This window comes from Hevea brasiliensis, chromosome 18 (genome assembly GCF_030052815.1).
Source record: "Hevea brasiliensis isolate MT/VB/25A 57/8 chromosome 18, ASM3005281v1, whole genome shotgun sequence".
NCBI classification, from domain to species: Eukaryota; Viridiplantae; Streptophyta; class Magnoliopsida; order Malpighiales; family Euphorbiaceae; genus Hevea; species Hevea brasiliensis.
The window spans coordinates 4573994-4592003 of NC_079510.1; the positions used below are offsets into that span (position 1 = coordinate 4573994).

An 18010-nucleotide genomic window follows, 5' to 3' on the forward strand; every position below is an offset into this window, starting at 1 on the left:
CCTTACAATGCATGAGTAGTTCCAATTTGTCTTCTTGAATATCAATGATCTAAAATGGCTTATGGTGGGTTAGATACTATGAAGGTTAACACGTCAGGTAAGTTGGGAGTGATATGGTGGGTGCTGGGATGAAACGATTTTAGTTGGGACACAGAACAGTAGGTGAATCTTTCAATCGGCTGAGAGGGAGAGCTTATAAAGCAATAGAGCCAATCTTTTGGATGACAAGGTATGGTCCGCAATATTTGGCATTCAGTTTATTATTTGAACATTTGGTGATAAAGGTTTGTCTTGTGATTTGGAACGCATGATCTAGATTGTGGAACCTAGGGGGAGAAGGCAAATCTAGTAACTATGGTTTGGTGAAAGAGTTGAAATAGCTTTTGTGTGGTTTTTATCTCTAGTGTATATTGGACTAGAATCCATGAAGCTTTTCATTTCTATATCTCCACTCTGTCCTTCAACCTGAAAAAATTTTAGTCCTTGTGGTAGATATTTAAAGTCTGACTCAAGTCTGATCTACTGAGTTACAATCATATTGGAAGGAAAGTGGAATTCGATTCTTGAGTGGGTATCTGAATCATCCATAATGGTTGTTCTTCCCTCAAATTGGTTTTCTAATCCTGCTCCCCCACTTTCCATCCTTTTGTTGAAAGATGCATCACTTTCTTCTGTGGAGTGAAGTTATGATGTTACAAAAAAAAAGGGTGGCTAAAGCACAAAAATCCAAACCTTTAACTTTTTGCAATTATATCCAGTCCTATTTTTGACAATTGTAGCGAATTTCAAAAGTTTGTTGCAATTGTAGCCCCATGGTCAAAATTAAGTATAATGATGCTAACATGACATCAGGCTCAACTAAAAAAATATATTATTTTATTAATGGGTCTTGCATTTCTTACAACCTAATAATAAAAAATCAAAACCTTCTCGATTTTTTTAAATTTTAGCCAAATTTAAAGGTTTGTATTAATTATAGCCAATTGACCCAAATTAAATAATTTTCTTTTACTTTATTTATAAGTAATGTGGTTGGTTTATAAGTTTTTCTTTGAATTAATACTTACAGCTACATTACATAAGGACCATTGTGAGGTATAATGGTAAGAGCTTAAGCTTTTAATGGAATGGTTGCAATTCTAAGGATCTAATAATTCTTCATGTGAGAAAGAGTGTTGATGTGTTATGTATAAGAGAAGGGGGAAAGGCTGATAAGTAGCTTATTTTAAGTTAATTATGGCTTTTTTAGGTTGTTATGCCTTTTTATCATTTCTATAAGAGTTTTTTTTATGCTTTTTAGAATCCCCGAGCACAATTAGCTATCGTTAGTTATGGTTTGTTATATAAGAAACTGTAACATATGCAGATGCAATTGTAAAGTGGGAATTCATTGATTGCTCTCATTCACCACTATTCTTCTTTATATTCTCCCATCTTCCTTCTTTAACTAATTTCATCTCTCTTAATTCCTTATATAGAAACGTATTTTGGAGAGAAATTTGCTATGCATTTTCTTGAAAAAAGACTCTTTACATAGCTTCTATTTATATACAAGAATAAATCCTAGAATAGGAAACAAGATACAATAAGAAACTTAATCGATAAAAACTAGGATTCCCATAATTATGGGATTTAATTGTCCCCCTCAAGTTAGTTCATGAATATTACACATGCCTAACTTGCAAATTAGAGGGTGAAATAATCTGTTACTTAATCATTTAGGTAAACACGTCAACCAGTTGTTGCTTTGAAGTCACATGAGAGGCATTTAAAGAATGATCCGTTATTTTCATTTTTATGAAGTGTTGATTAATGTCTATTGTCAAACTAAGCAAGAACAAGAGAAATCAAATGATGAAGATTGAATATTTTGTGTATATTGTGTTATACAGTAATGCCTTAAGGCTTTTATACATGTACACGACAAGGATAAGAATGACTAACAAGAAGATAAAAATAGAATTCAGGTACAACAACAATCAGATATACACGCATAACAATATACACTAACACCCCCCCCCCCCTCAAGCTGAGCCTGGAGATGGACGAAGGCAAAGCTTGTCATGAAGGAAGCTAAACTGAGAGCGTCCCAACGGCTTTGTTATGATATCGGCGAGCTAATCGTGACTATTGATAAACCGAATGTGAATAAGACCACAACGAATCTGATCGCGAATAAAATGATAATCGATTTCCACGTGTTCAGTGTGTTGAGGAAGTGGGTGTAGAATAGGCTTTGAGGCGTGATGAATCACTATCTTTAAGGTATTAATTGCCCCCACTAGATTGCTGCAATGTTATGGCAATATACCTCCAGGATACAACAAAGCCTGAAATCTGCAGACAGCAACTCCTGAAGATTTCCCTTAAGAACTCTTTATATGAACTGAATTTAGAGAGACTAGAAGAAAAGAAGAATAAGTAGAAGTAGTATATATCTGGATTGAAAAAACTCATCCATATTTATAATGAATGAAAAGTCATGGCACCTTTACTAGATAGACACATCTGTCTATCTCCAATAGATACAACTGTTTATGTAATAGACATGTCTGTTTATTAAAAGACACGTATACAAATAGTTGTGACTATTTGTATAGAATAGACATGTCTGTTTATTAACAGATACCTATACAAACAGTTGTGACTGTTTGTATAGAATTGATATGTCTGTCTATTAACAGACACATCTATTTGTTAAGTGCCATAATAGAATAATATATATTGAATTATATATATATAATTCTATACATATTTCACTCTTACCATTCCTTCACTTTCTTATATTTTAACAATATAGGAATTCTTTCTCTCTATACTGTCTAACATACAAGCTATTTATAACAATCCCCCACTTAGCTTGTATTGTTAGATCCCATTGTTTCATGCATAATGAAAAGTATCTTTCGATTTAAACTTTTCCTTAGTGTAAGTATTTCAAAGTTCTAAAGAAATCATGGTGGCCTTAGCTTAAACCTAGATTCCTATAAAATAGAACTGAAAATACTACACACACGAATCAATTAGTTCGACTTAAAAGTTCACCAAAATTTTAGCACGAATATAGCTTTGTGCTACCTCCTGTTTTCATGAACATTTACAAAAGTTATTCTCACTTTTGTTGAAGCGGCACCACTTCCTATGTTCATATAGGTGAAGTTTCCTTTGTAATAATTTTAAACTTCATTAAGAGTATAAACACTCATCCTCATTCCATTAACTTAGTACATTAAGTACTTTAATTACACTGTTTACTAATGACTTGTTGTTACCCTTTAAACTTTATTTAGTAATAATACTATAAAGTAGGGTTCCCATCATTAGTAAATTTAATGGAATATTCTAAATCCTAATCAGCACATGTGCTTATGATCATAACTCTCGAGAGCCCTTTTATTAAAGGATTTGCTAGATTATTATAGGATTTAACATAACCATGGTAATAACACCATTAGAGACTAATTGTCTTACATTTTCATGTCTTAAGCTTATATATATATACTTTCAATTGTATATTTTACTATAAGCTTTAACCATCATGATTTGACTATCACAATATAAAGAAATAGATAGCACAGGTTGTGGCCACAACTTAATATCCGATAACAAGTTTCTCAGCCATTCTACTTCTTTACCTACATTAGCCAAAGTTATAAATTTGGATTCTACCGTAGAATAAGTTATACAAGTTTGTTTCTTTGATGCCCAAGAAACAAAACCTCCACCTAAAGTGGACACCCAACCAAAAGTTGACTTATTATCCTTGGTAATACATATCCAATTGGTATTTATAACACTTTAGGATCTCCAACCATATTTGTTTCACTAGTCAACCATATAATCACATGTTTATAACATGAACTGCATAAATAATTCACAGTATAGGTTTGTACCTTATTTGCAGAAATAAATTGCTCCATAACTTGTTTAAAATGAGAGTATCCAACAATAAAGAACCAAGCTAAACTTGCACACACACACAAATGCATACTCATTTGTTCTTTTGTCACTTCTTACAAATGACTTGTAAGGCTCTTATTTTTACTACTCAAAATGTATCAACCTTTTGGCCAATAAATTCATCTCTTCATACATGTAACTATTAAGAAAAATTGCATCTTTTTATTTAGTTACATCTTTTGGCCAAGGACACAACTTTTTGCATGAATACAACTCTTTATATGGTTTTAGCACATTTGGAAATTTATCACAGAATAATCTATAGTTTATAATTCTTTTTTTTTTTTAATATCCAAACCTTGAAATTTCTTTCCAGTATTTCATACTAATATTACTAGTATAACTTGATAATTTAAATACTGCGAAAGCAATATCAGGTCTAGTGTAATACATAGCATATATTAAGCTATCAATAGCATTAGTATACTCAATTTGAGTAATTATTCTACCAAAATTTCCAGTCAATTTGCAATAAATATCATATGGAGTATTTGCTTCCCTCAATATAATGAAATTGACAAAGAGTAAAACCCCCACTATGTTACAGCTAGGTAGTTTAGACAGATCCCTCAAGGATAATAACCAAAATATAAATCTAGACAGTAATTTTAAAATTCTCCCAAAAATAAATTAAAGAATAATAATATTGATTGTAGGTAAAAATGAAGAGAAGAGACAAAAAAGAAAAGTTAATAGATTTTTGTTCCAAACTGCTATTTATAAAGCATTTGCATCTCTTCAAACATATACAATAGTTCACTTTGTATCTATTAGAATAATTATATCTGTTCACTTACACCTTTTAGAATAGACACAACAGTTCACTTCGTATCTCTTATAATAATTACATCTATTCTCTTGTACCTTTTACAATAGATACAATCGTTCACTTTGTATCTCTTAGAATAATTACATCTGTTCACTTATACCTTTTACAACAGATACAACTGTTCACTTTGTATCTCTTAGTATAATTACATCTGTTCACTTATACCTCTTAGAACATATACAACCGTTCACTTATACCTCTTAGAACAGATACAACCATTCACTTATATCTTTTAGAACAGATACAACCATTCACTTTGTATCTCTTAGAACAATTATATTTGTTCACTTATACCACTTAAAACAGATATAACTATCGGTAATAAATAATTCATTTTGATGCCTTTTAATGAACATACATAACTCTTTTGAAATGAGACAGATTTTCCTATCACTAATATTTTTAACAATATCCCCACCTAGTTAGTGATAGACACAATTAATATGAATTAGGATTTATGCATATAAAAGTGTTTTTCGACTTATGCACATAAATCTTATTACCTTCTTTATCACATTCACCATGAGCTTTAGCATCATAATATAACCTTATATTTTTTCAGACATATTATCAAGTATTTAGAATTCAAAATATTTCATAATGAGAAATTTATCCATACCTTTTTTTTTTCTGTATTATATTCGAATTCTAACGAATTCCAGATTTCCTTTGGAGACTTGACAGAGGTAAACAAATCTTATAGCCTATCTGATGAGTTATTGAAAATATGACCTCGGCATGACAATTCATCTTCTTTTCTTGATCTGCTTTCACCTTCTCAGTGAACATAATTTTTTTTTTTTTAAAATGATCAAGTTTCACAAACTCTTGATTCATCACGGAAAAAAGCCTTGGACTCCATTGCGATTAAGACCTTAAAATTGTTGAGGAAGTGGGTGTAGAATAGGCTTTGAGGCGTGATGAATCACTATCTTTAAGGTATTAATTGCCCCCACTAGATTGCTGCAATGTTATGGCAATATACCTCCAGGATACAACAAAGCCTGAAATCTGCAGACAGCAACTCCTGAAGATTTCCCTTAAGAACTCTTTATATGAACTGAATTTAGAGAGACTAGAAGAAAAGAAGAATAAGTAGAAGTAGTATATATCTGGATTGAAAAAACTCATCCATATTTATAATGAATGAAAAGTCATGGCACCTTTACTAGATAGACACATCTGTCTATCTCCAATAGATACAACTGTTTATGTAATAGACATGTCTGTTTATTAAAAGACACGTATACAAATAGTTGTGACTATTTGTATAGAATAGACATGTCTGTTTATTAACAGATACCTATACAAACAGTTGTGACTGTTTGTATAGAATTGATATGTCTGTCTATTAACAGACACATCTATTTGTTAAGTGCCATAATAGAATAATATATATTGAATTATATATATATAATTCTATACATATTTCACTCTTACCATTCCTTCACTTTCTTATATTTTAACAATATAGGAATTCTTTCTCTCTATACTGTCTAACATACAAGCTATTTATAACACAGTGCGGGCATGAAACACTGGATTAGAACACAGGTAAATTGCACTAACACTGTCACACCATAAAGTAGCTGAAGTGGAGGGCGAAAATCCAAGTTCATGAAGGAGAGTGGTGAGCCACATGACCTCGGTATCGTGTTTGCTAAAGCCTTGTATTCACTTTCGTGGACGATCGAGCTATAATTGGTCGTTTCTTAGAGGACCAGGATATCAAATTGCGACCTAAATAAATAAGGTAACCGCCGTTGAACGCCGATCATCGGGACAGCCCACCCGATCCATCGCCGAGTAGCATCAGAATATCGAATTTCTGGATATTAATAAACCATGGTCCTGAGTAGCTCAAAGATACCGCAACAATCTTTTGCAAGCTCGCTGTGAACCTCGCCATTACGAAGGCATAAATTGAGCTAATTTGTTAATCGTGAAGGCTATGTTGGGTCTTGTCAACGTGATGTATTGCAATGCACCAATGACTTGTCTATATTGATCCCCAAATGCAAGCGTGTTCCCATGGATTTGCTAAGAGTGGCGAAGTGGCCATAGGCGTGAGACAACCCTTGGAATCTTGCATTTGTGTTTCTTGGAGCAATTTAGCAATATATTTTGCTGAGAGAGAATCAAGCCTTCTTTAACGCTTTTAACCTCAATGCCAAGAAAGTAATTGAGAGTGCCAGTCGCGAACAGAAAGGCACATTGAATTTTTGAGGAGAGATTAGCAATAGATTCATGGCTATTTTTGAGAAGAATTTCATGTGCAATCAAGTGGCCATGGAGTTCATAAAAACTTACTGGTTACGGACATAAATTTAAGGAGGTGATGATGGGGTGATATTCGGACCCAATGTTACGCTATATGATAGCATTGAACTCGATGGTGGAAATGGGGCGACTGTGGCTTTAAGTTCATCTGCTAGAGACTTGGCCTTTTGAAGAAATTCAAGCAGAGAGATCATTTTTTTAGTTCTTGCAATTCAATGTGCAATTGCAATTGACGATTTTGAGAAATGCAGACCCAAAGGCATTTGCTAAAGGTCATCCATACAGAAAAGAAGAATCAAGGCGATCAGAGAGGGAAGCAAGAAGCCACGATTGTAGCATTTGGTCTTTTTAAACCAAGCATCAAAGGCTGGATTAGGAATTTGAGTATTGGCATCGGATGGTGAAGGGATGGTTATGGGAGAAAGCGGTGCCATCAATAAAACTATGGAGATCTTGATAATTAAGAGTAGGTGTAAACTGAGTTTTCCAGGTGAGATAGTTTTTGGAATTTAATTTAAAAGAAGAAGAATGAGAAGAGGTAAGAGAGGGTGCAGCAGGTGAGGAAGAGGTGGGAACAAGAGCCATCGAAGCGGTTTAAGGATGCTCGATACCATGTCAAACTAAGCAAGAACAAGAGAAATCAAATAATGGAGATTGAATATTTTACGTATATTGTGTTATACGGTAATGCCTTAAGGCTTTTACACAAGTACACGAGAAGGATAAGAATGACTAACAAGAAGATAAAAATAGAATTCGTGTACAACAATAATCAGATATACACACATAACAATATACACTAACATCTATATGTTTGGTTCGACCATGATGAACTAGATTGTGCACTATACTAATGGCAACATTGTTATGATAGAACAAGGATAAACCATTTATTCCTCACAACTTCAATTCTTCCATCAACTTCTGTAACCATAATAGCTCACAAATGCCTTGTGCCCTAACTCTATATTCTGCTTTTGCACTTGATCTTGCTATTACATTTTACTTTTTGCAACTCTAGGTAACTAGGTCACGCCCAACAAATGCACAATAACCCAACAAGTAATATGATCATACCTCTACATTGTTTGACAAATAGGTAAGAACAGCGTTACTTTTATAGTATCCAAAAGAGATCATGGCCTTATTAAATCATTCAAACCATAGTCTTGGTGACCGCTTTAGACCATAATGCCTTCTTTAATCTAAAAATCTTTCTTTTAGTTTTTTCATCATCAAACCCTAGAGGAATTGGCATATACATCTCTTCCTCTAAGTCTCCATGTAAAAAGGCATTCTTACCATCAAACTACTAGAAGTCCCACTCAAGATTTGTTGTACAAGACAATAAGATTCTAATGCCATTCATCTTTGCAAAAGAAGCAAAAGTCTCTTAACAATCTACTCCATAACTCTAACTAAAGCCTTTCGATACTAATTTGGCCTTATACCTTTCAATAGAGCTGTCCACCCTATGTTTTACTTGTTTTACTATGAGCACCCATTTGCATCCAACTGGTTTCTTTCCCAAAGTATGAGTAATAAGATCCCATGTCTCATTTTTTGCCAAAGCTATCATCTCCTCAACCATTGTTGCCTTCCATTTTGAATCGAGTTATGCTTCCTTCCAATCTCGTATGAAGGAGACAAAGAATCATATGATCAAAATTAGAAATAGGATGTTTAGTACAAGCCTTGACTTCTATTCTTACAGCGATGGGTACATCAAGGTCATCAATAGAGGAATTAGGGTTAGAATCAAGTCGTAAATGATACCCATGTAATTGTTCTGATGTTCTTTTTCATTTGTTGTAGCACTATTCTGATCGAGAACAGATGAATTGCAGCATGAACTGCCTAAAGGAATCTGGTTGAGATTTGATTTTGATGATTCACATCCGGTATGCTTATTACATTAATTATGCTTCTTTTCTAAAGATGCATTTTTCTTGTCCCTAACTGTTTGTTGTGTATAATAGGATTTGCCAACTTTATACTTGCAAGGTGGATCAATAATTCCTTTTGGCCCCCTCATCAACATGTTGGTGAAGCTAAATTTTACGATTACTTGACTGTCTTTGTAGCTTTAGATGAAAATGGTAATTTGATGCATATTAATTTTTGTAAAGAAAAATCTTAAAAATTTGAATATATTAGTGGTTTTTAAGGAAAAAATGAAAATGACAATTAAATGAGAAAAAAAAAAAAAAACAACTAGACTGGACCAAACTGATTGTTGGACCAATTCGTGTTTCATCGATCTGTGTCTCATTCATCTTGTCCAAATCTTTAAAACACTGTAATAACTTTGTATATAAGTTATGATGTTTTTCTGTTGATAAACAATAAATAAGATTTGGTGTTTTTCTATCTTTAAGTAGTAAATAAGATTTGATGTTCTTCTATCTTTAAGATTTCTCAGGAGATGAAAATCCAAGTTTCAAAATCCCCATTGGTAATGACATAATTTTTGGCGTCCAAAGCTTGATCTAAGTTGTAGGATCACAAAATCCTATAAAAAAAAAAATATTATGGAAGTCAAATTGAGCCTCTAAGGAATTGGGTAGATTTCCATAGGACAGTAAAATTACTGAAATTTAAGCTTTTCTTGATAATATTATGGCTAATTTTTCTTTGTTTTTCATAGTAACGCTTGCATATTTTCAATTTAAACTTTGGCTAATTTAAACAGCTTGAAAATATTTCTTTGGCTAAATGATCATGATAGGATTCTAATTTAAACTTCTGCTTGGATTAGAAACATGATTGTGATGTAATAGACTGACAATAGACACTTTGCAAAAATAATAGAGAACAGATTATCTCTTTCCCAAACATACCTCCAAAAGCAAATTTAGGATAGTTCTTGACTTTGTATTTTATTAGCGTAAAAGAGACTGATATACCTATGAATGTGTTTCCATGGGCTTTTATTAGCTAACTTTTTTTTTCTTTGGTCTTGAGATGGCACCCATGTTGGTGTAGGCTAAAATGAATATTAAACTTATGTCGCTAATTCTAAACTAATGTCCATTAATTGACACCGATTATCCACTTGATTTACTTAGCAAGAATCAAGCGACTTAATTGTAGTGGTGAGCGGTGCTTGAGAATCTAGATTAGCGGTATCCTATGTTGTTAAACAAATCATACTAAAAATTGTGAACTTTTATTAGAAATAACTCTTAGTCCTCCATGTATAGATGATGAATGTTGATGGCTTTAACAGATTAAATTACCCCAAATGCAAAACATCTGTTTTTTATGGAGTGCTCTAGCTTTGTAGATTTATCGTAAACTTCAAATTATCTATATGGCAATTCTTATTCTGTGAATTTGATATTGCCCTCCGTTGCAAAGCTTTAGATTTTGAAAAGTGTAGATATAGGACTCCCCTACTTGATAGTTCTATGTTCCTAATTCTGCTTATTCAAGTGTCCATAGTGATGTAGGATTTACTAGAGATTTTAGGACTACCTATTTTAGGAAGAAGTATAGGAAGTAAAGTCTTAATTTTGCTTAGTAATTTATGTTGATTTGAGATTCCTAATTAGTATTGGATTAATATTTTCTTGTTTAGGGATCCAAATCCTGGTACTTGTAGGATTACAAGTACTCTTTATACACTTGTCTTCTAGGTATTTTGAGGAGAATTTTTCTATAATGGACAATTGATTTGAGTATTAATAAAATTAAGAATTTTGTTTCTTATTCTCCTTTTTCCCTTTTTGTTCCATTGGTTCTACATCACCTAGTCAACAAAAGAGAGGGAACAAAAAAATAAAGGGAAAATTACTATACAAAGATAAACCACCTTGACATTATGTAAAATTTACATTCACATTCTTGTTTTTCGGAAAGTGAATCAAGTAGTCCACTTTAGTCCTTTCATTATATTTTAGTCCTCACTTTTTAAGTAAAATAACTTCTTAGTCCCTCACTAGTCTATTTTTCGGGGATGAAAAGGTTATTTTATTTGAAAACTCAAGGATTAAAATGAAATTCAAAATAAGATCTTAGGAATAAAGTATATAATATTTTAAGTGAAAGACAAAGGTGTTATGAAATTAAAAAGTTGAGGTCTATTTAATTCAATTTTGAAAATGAAAGGACAAAAGTGTCAATATTGATAAATGTTAGAGAGATTCTTTGTAATTTTCCCCAAAAAAAATATAGTTATTAGCATTATAATGTACAGTAGAAATACGGAGGGTTTAGACTAATTAGAACATAGAAGATTCCAGCTAACATGTCCATTCAACCTTGGTAGTCTTGTGCACTTTGAATTGCCTAGTTACAGTTTTGCTCATGCTGAGGGCCTGGACCTCTTCCTCTAGTAATTTGTATAGCAGAAGGAAAGGCAACATAATCTTCCTACTCTGCTTCACTCTCTCTCTCTCTCTCTCTCTCTCTCTGCAAGTGCATGATTCTGTGTTGGTCAACTGGCAAAAGGATGTCTGAACCATTTCTTATGTACAGGGCAAGCTAAAGGTGTATTATTTGAAGATGACGGTGATGGATATGAATTCACCAAGGGTGGATATCTGCTTACACATTATGTTGCTGAAAGTCAAAATTCAGTTGTTATTGTTAGAGTTTCTGAAATAGAAGGGTCTTGGAAGAGGCCCAAAAGACGCCTGCAAGTGCTATTGTTGCTTGGTGGAGGTGCAATGGTACATTCTTTTTACTCAAGGGACATTATCTTAGTTAGCATTGCCTATAATCTGCCGTTTGATTTGAAATATTTTGCAAAACTTATTTAATTTGTTCAAGCAGATTGAAGCATGGGGCATGGATGGAGGTTTTGTGATAATTTGGATGCCTTCAGAACTTAATATTTCTGAGTTGGTATCAACAAGCGAGAAACAATATAGGAGTCGTTTGGGTAATATTTCTTCTTTGGAGCTGTTAGCATGCCCCCTCCTCCTCTTTTGCCTTCTCTTTCTGGTTCCCATACACATAGTTTGATTAAGATCTATTTTAATATTACTATAATTTTCTTCATTGACACTTTTTTTATGCATTAAATCGATGGCGTAATTATCTTCTTCCAATAATTATGTGCATGCTAAACATTTGGTGTGAAGTACTTGCTCTTTTTGTTGTATTCGTTCATTATATTTCAATTGTCCAACTCCATATTCTATCTTAGTTCTTATAGTACTGAGTTTTTTTTTTTTATTGTAGTTTATTTTGTGTTTTGTTTCTTGAGTTGTCATTGCTATGATATTATGATGGGCAGATATGTTTTGAAACTTTGAATTCTTAGTTGAAAGCTGTCTGCTCTTCTTGTTCCCTTTCCCCCATCTTTTGTCCCCAAGTTCTTTTAGCAATGGGATTTAGATTTTGCTATAGTTATATACTGTATTTCTGGCTTTGACTTGAGATAAAATCTTTTATGGGCTTTCATGATTTATGGATTTTGGGGTCGAATTTATAGGATGAATCAGTTTTCTACAGTAAGATGCTGTTAAAATAGGTGGAAAATTTAGTTCTCATCCTGGATTTCAAATCAATTAGGAATTTAAGGACTGAACGTAAAGCTTAAATTAAATTGTCTAATTTCCTGCATTGTCATTGAGTCTAAATTGGAAAATTTTGAAAGTTTGGAGACTAAAAGTAATATTTTGCCTATTCCAACATTTAAATTTGGAAAATGAGACTTGGAAGTCGACATTTTTACACATGGATGAATGTGCCTCAAAAATGATGTGTATCAACAACTCTACCAGCATGATTTTACCTATTGTTGCTAGACCTTTAGGAGTCCTTCATTTATATTATAGTTGTTTCTCTTATTAAAGTGGGAACTATAAAATCAATTATCTCTCTTTCTTCTCTTTTTATAGGATATTTACTAAATCAATTTCTTTCGTAAATAAATTTACTCATGAATACTAAACTTCAAATATTCCTATATATCAATTGTGAACTTTTAGGTAATGTCACGTTGTTTGCTTTTTGTTCAATGCTCAATGCAGAAAGTTCGAAGCATATCCTAGATGTTGAAGCCGTTTCAGGACCAAAGGGCGCAGAGCTTTCTAGAATCCCTATTGAACTGAAATGTGGTGATTGGATTGTTAAAATAGTTCCCTGGATTGGGGGTAGAATTATTTCCATGGGGCACCTTCCGTCAGGTAATGATCATATTTTGGTGAGAGCAGCAGAGGCACAAATTATAACTATATCTTTCTATTGATATGAGACTATACATTTATTCATCTTGTTTTCATGGCAATCAATGAATGGCATTATATTCTGATCCATTTAGAAGTCTTCACGAATTTTGAGAATGATAAAATTAAGAATTTCTTGTCTCAATGTTATTTACTTATACATCATGTGATGAGAGGTATTTGATTCCTATTTTGTTGATAATGACGACAGGAACACAGTGGCTTCAAAGCAGGATTGAGATTGATGGATATGAAGAATATAGTGGTACTGAGTACCCGTCAGCAGGATGCTACGAAGAATACAAAATCATTGAGTAATTTGCTATGAATATCTGTTTTCTAATACAAACATGATTTTGAAGTACATTTTTTTTCTATTACTTATTTCCACATAATGAACATGGCTATCTATGTGATAAGTTGAAGCACGTGAGATAATTACTTATGAAAGTCATGATATACTGTTTTACAAGGGAAATATTTTTAGATTGGTGGCATAGACAACAAGAAGGTGAAGGAAAAAATAAAATTAAGCAATCAGGAAACTTAGAATTAAAGGAGGGGTTTTAAGTAACAGAGCTGGAAATGGTTTCGGACTTGGAACAACATAGTGAAATCAGGTTGAATCAGTACAAAACAGACCAAATCAGCCGTCAATTTCATGAATTTTTTAAAAACTATCAACAAGATGACATATATTTAAATTTAAATTACTGGTGTAAAACTTTTTGTAAATTGTCTCCTCGCACAATATTTCCTTCTTCCTTCGAAATTGTTATCCTCCTTCTCCTTAGAAGATAATCAAATTTATGCTTGATAATAATTACAATATGTCTCCCTTGCTCCTGCTTTATGTTATGTAGTTGCTACACGCTCAAGTTTAGCAAAATTTATTTTCTTGTAGGCGGGATTTTGGGCATGCAGGTGAGAATGAATCTCTGATATTAGAAGGTGATATTGGTGGGGGATTGGTTCTTGAACGGAAGATATCTATTCGAAAAGATGATCCAAAGATTCTTCATATCGACTCTAGCATTATAGCCCAGAAAGTAGGAGCTGGTTCAGGTGGATTTTCCAGGTTAGATTCAAAGATTCTTTTTTAATGATTTTGTTCATTATTTTTGATAGCATTAGTAATTCTGTAAAAGTTTGAATCTAAGAATTATAAAATCCCTTTCATTTTGCTTTCTGTACAACCTATCAACAACCCTTGCAAATGAATCAAGCTAATGAATTTAGTTTGCATTGTCATCAAATATCCATCAAATTGTTTGCTTAATGCTTAGCGTGCCATGTTTCTCATATATGTACATAGATTCTATAGGATAACAGCATTACCTATCTGGATCACTGTTGATCCCACATTTAGACATCTATTCAATTTTACTTGAACATGCAATGCATCTGTGCACTTCCTTATAACGAAAAGAGTAAACATGTAAAAGAAAGTCTGATATACCTCATTTTGCTTTTGTATGTTAATCTTTATTATTTAATAAATCTTTTTTGTTAAATCACCTTTTCATCCTTATTAATCAAGGAATAACATCTGAAATTAGAGAAGTGTACTTGCTTTTAGAGTCAAGTCCTAAAAGTTATTTTTTTCTTAATATAATTTTTAACAATCAAGTCCTTTTATTTCAAAATTTGCTCATTATTAATTTTATCCATTAATTGAATGCAAAGGGTACACTTTCTTTTCTAGTTTTGGATTCCTCACCCCCACTCCACCCCACCCCCCCAAATCATATAAATGATCATGGCCAATTTAGTGATGGAATGCGTTAATGTATAAGTCAAGTTAATAGACCAAGATCAATTGACCAAAAGTCTTTTATTTCTTTATAATGCTAATAAATATAAAATATTTTTCTATTGTTTTCCTTTGAAAAGAAAAAATAAAATGTTTTGCAGTGGTTGATAAATAAAAAATTTATTTTTTGGGAAGAAACTTTTATGAAATAATTGTTGCATACAACTAAAAGTAATTTAAGATAAATTATTATTTAGTTCTTGTAGTTTGTCATAATTAATGATCATGTCCTGTGGTTTAAAAACTCAACAATTTGCCCTTAAAGTTTAATTTAATCTACGATTAGATCCTTATATCTATTTAACTTGAGTTTTGCCATAAGTCAAGCTAACCAAATGAGAGATTCTCTCTCTCTCTCTCTCTCTCTCTCTCCACCCTCTGCTTCATGACCTGCCCCTCCCCCCACCTGCTACTTCCCAACCATTGTTTTAAATAAATTTAACGGCCTTTATTTACAAGTTCCATGGGATATCATTTTGTAATATGCTGGTAGAGGGTTAATGTTTATGTGCTATCATAAGCTTATAAGTATTTAAAATTTTAAGCAGTTATTTATTTGGTTAGAGCGCTTATAAATGGCTAATTAGTAGCTAACATATTAGTTAAATGATAAAATATGACATTGTGTAATACACATTTTCTTTGGAGTTTATTTTGCAGATAAATTCTGGCAAACCAAGTCACAATGCATTTTATTGTCACTACAAAATGGCAATTGTTCTTGTGAAAAAGTTGATTGAAAATTTTCATATTTGTCTATTTGCTTATTTGAGTTCATCTTTATTTTTCTTCTTGCTAGGTGCTTCTCTTATATGCTAGTTTTTTTTTTTTTTTTCTCTTCCTTTTGATTACTATTATTTTATATGAAAAAAAATGATGATGCCTTCTTATTTGCTGTTGCTGTTAATTTTGTGATGTAGGTTGGTTTGCTTGAGAGTACATCCAACCTTTATTGTCTTACATCCCATGGAAACTTTTGTCTCCTTCACTTCTATTGATGGATCAAAACATGAAATTCAGCCTGAATCTGGGGATCGATTTTATGAAGGGAATCTTCTGCCAAACGGTAATTATGCTTTTCCTTTTTTGTTTTGCTTCTGCAATTTTATGAATTCTTTTTTTTTTTTTTTTGTTCTCTTCTTTTTTACCGAAAAAGTGAAAGCATAAGTGAAACAAAAGAAAACTTGGACTTAAAAAAAAAAAGAATTTTGCATAAGTGATAATTTTTCAAACTTTTCCAAAGCTGAGATCATTCTAATATAGTCATAAGTTTGCATATAAAACTAGTTGTCCTATGTTAAATGCTTCTATCGCTGATCATGGATTTAAAATCCGCACTAGTTCGTTCCGGCTAATGACAGGGTGTACATAAGTGATGATTTTTCAAGCTTTTCCAAAGCTGAGATCACTAGAATGCATGTAATATGCTGATATACAATTGGCCCTTTTCTCATACCTAATAATTAATATGCTGATATGCAATGGTAAAAAATTATCTAAATGTTAAACTGTGTTTTCAATGAATACAGAGTTGTCTTCTATTGTAGTAGCTTGCAATACAAAAATCAAGAAGTGCCGTAATTAGACTTGAATATTAATTTTTCCTTCCTACCACTCTCTTCTTTTTTTGTCTTCTTCTTCTTTAAAAGCTGGATGCCTTAAAATAATATTCATTTTTTTTTTTTGAGAAGTCTTCTAGAATTACATGCATGATCACGAGACAATCTTGAAATATTTTATACATATTAATTTGATCATGGTTTCTCATTTTAGGAGAATGGATGCTTGTTGACAAATGTCTTGGTATTGCTTTAGTCAACCGATTTAACATCAATGAGGTCTATAAGTGTTTTGTCCACTGGGGAACTGGAACAGTTAATCTCGAGCTATGGTCTGAAGACAGGCCTGTTTCAAGACAATCTCCTCTCATAATTTACCACCAATATGAAGTTAGAGGAACCTCTTAGTTGCTTGTATTATCAATTGTGCTTGTAACACTTCTATCCGAATAAGTTGTGTGCTATAACACTATGCAACTTGGAATTCTATTATGCAACCAGAAACTACTAAGTATGTGTGTGGAACTTTTGGGGATTACCCAAAGAGATTGCTTTATCTACAAACAATTGGATTTCTAGCATGTTTCTTTTTTCCCTGCTAATCTTTAATATGCTAATACTTAATATAAAATTTTTTATTCCTAGTTTATATCTGCTCCCACTAATTTCTGGTTAAATAATTTAATGGTATTTTGCTAAATCTTGAAGCAGATTCTGAATGGATGTGATTATTGTTATGTTCTTAATATTCTTTCTAAAGCACATGCATGGAGTTCGATTCCAGTTCTACCTAAGAACTGGAATTCTACCTAAGAATGAATTCTACCTAAGAATCAGAATTGGATTCAAACTTTCATGGATACATTTCAGTTCTAGTATCGACTTTATTTCGATTTCAATTTTGATTTTAATTTCAGTTTGAATCTCAATTTTTGCATCTAAAATGATAACATTCTTGTCAACATTTAAAAGAATAAAAATAATATTAAATGCTAACATCAAAATAATAATGTTAATATTAAAAATATATTATATATATAATTCTTAAAAGTTATATTATATTATCTTTTATTTATTTTTTAATTAAATAGTCTTTTAAAAGGGACATTAAATTCTATGATTAATATGTGATTTAGTCATATAATTAAGGATTATAAGGTAATTTAATGTATTTATGATTAAAATTATTTAAAAAATTAAAAAATAAAAGATAATATTAAATTATATACTTAATCAAAGATAAAATAGATTATATATATATGGCAATTTTTTTTTGAAAATAAATAAATCATTTTATTAGAACTAGGAAAATTTTAAGAAAATAGGCCAAACTAAACCAATCATTAGACCTTACAGATATACCAAACTTAAGGCTCAAATGTTAAATAAAAAA

The 18010-nt window shown here is 32.0% G+C and overlaps 1 protein-coding gene across 1 annotated transcript; it reads left to right on the forward strand.

Annotated features, from left to right (window-relative positions):
* Positions 1-54: 54 nt before the first annotated feature.
* Positions 55-17248, forward strand: LOC131176085 (uncharacterized). The gene is made up of 9 exons (XM_058141200.1): positions 55-97; positions 9049-9168; positions 11549-11742; positions 11846-11954; positions 13051-13206; positions 13457-13559; positions 14150-14323; positions 15979-16124; positions 16832-17248. Exons 1-9 carry the CDS (start codon positions 55-57, stop codon positions 17023-17025), a joined length of 1239 nt encoding a protein of 412 aa, XP_057997183.1. The 3' UTR covers positions 17026-17248.
* The last annotated feature ends 762 nt before the right edge of the window (positions 17249-18010 follow it).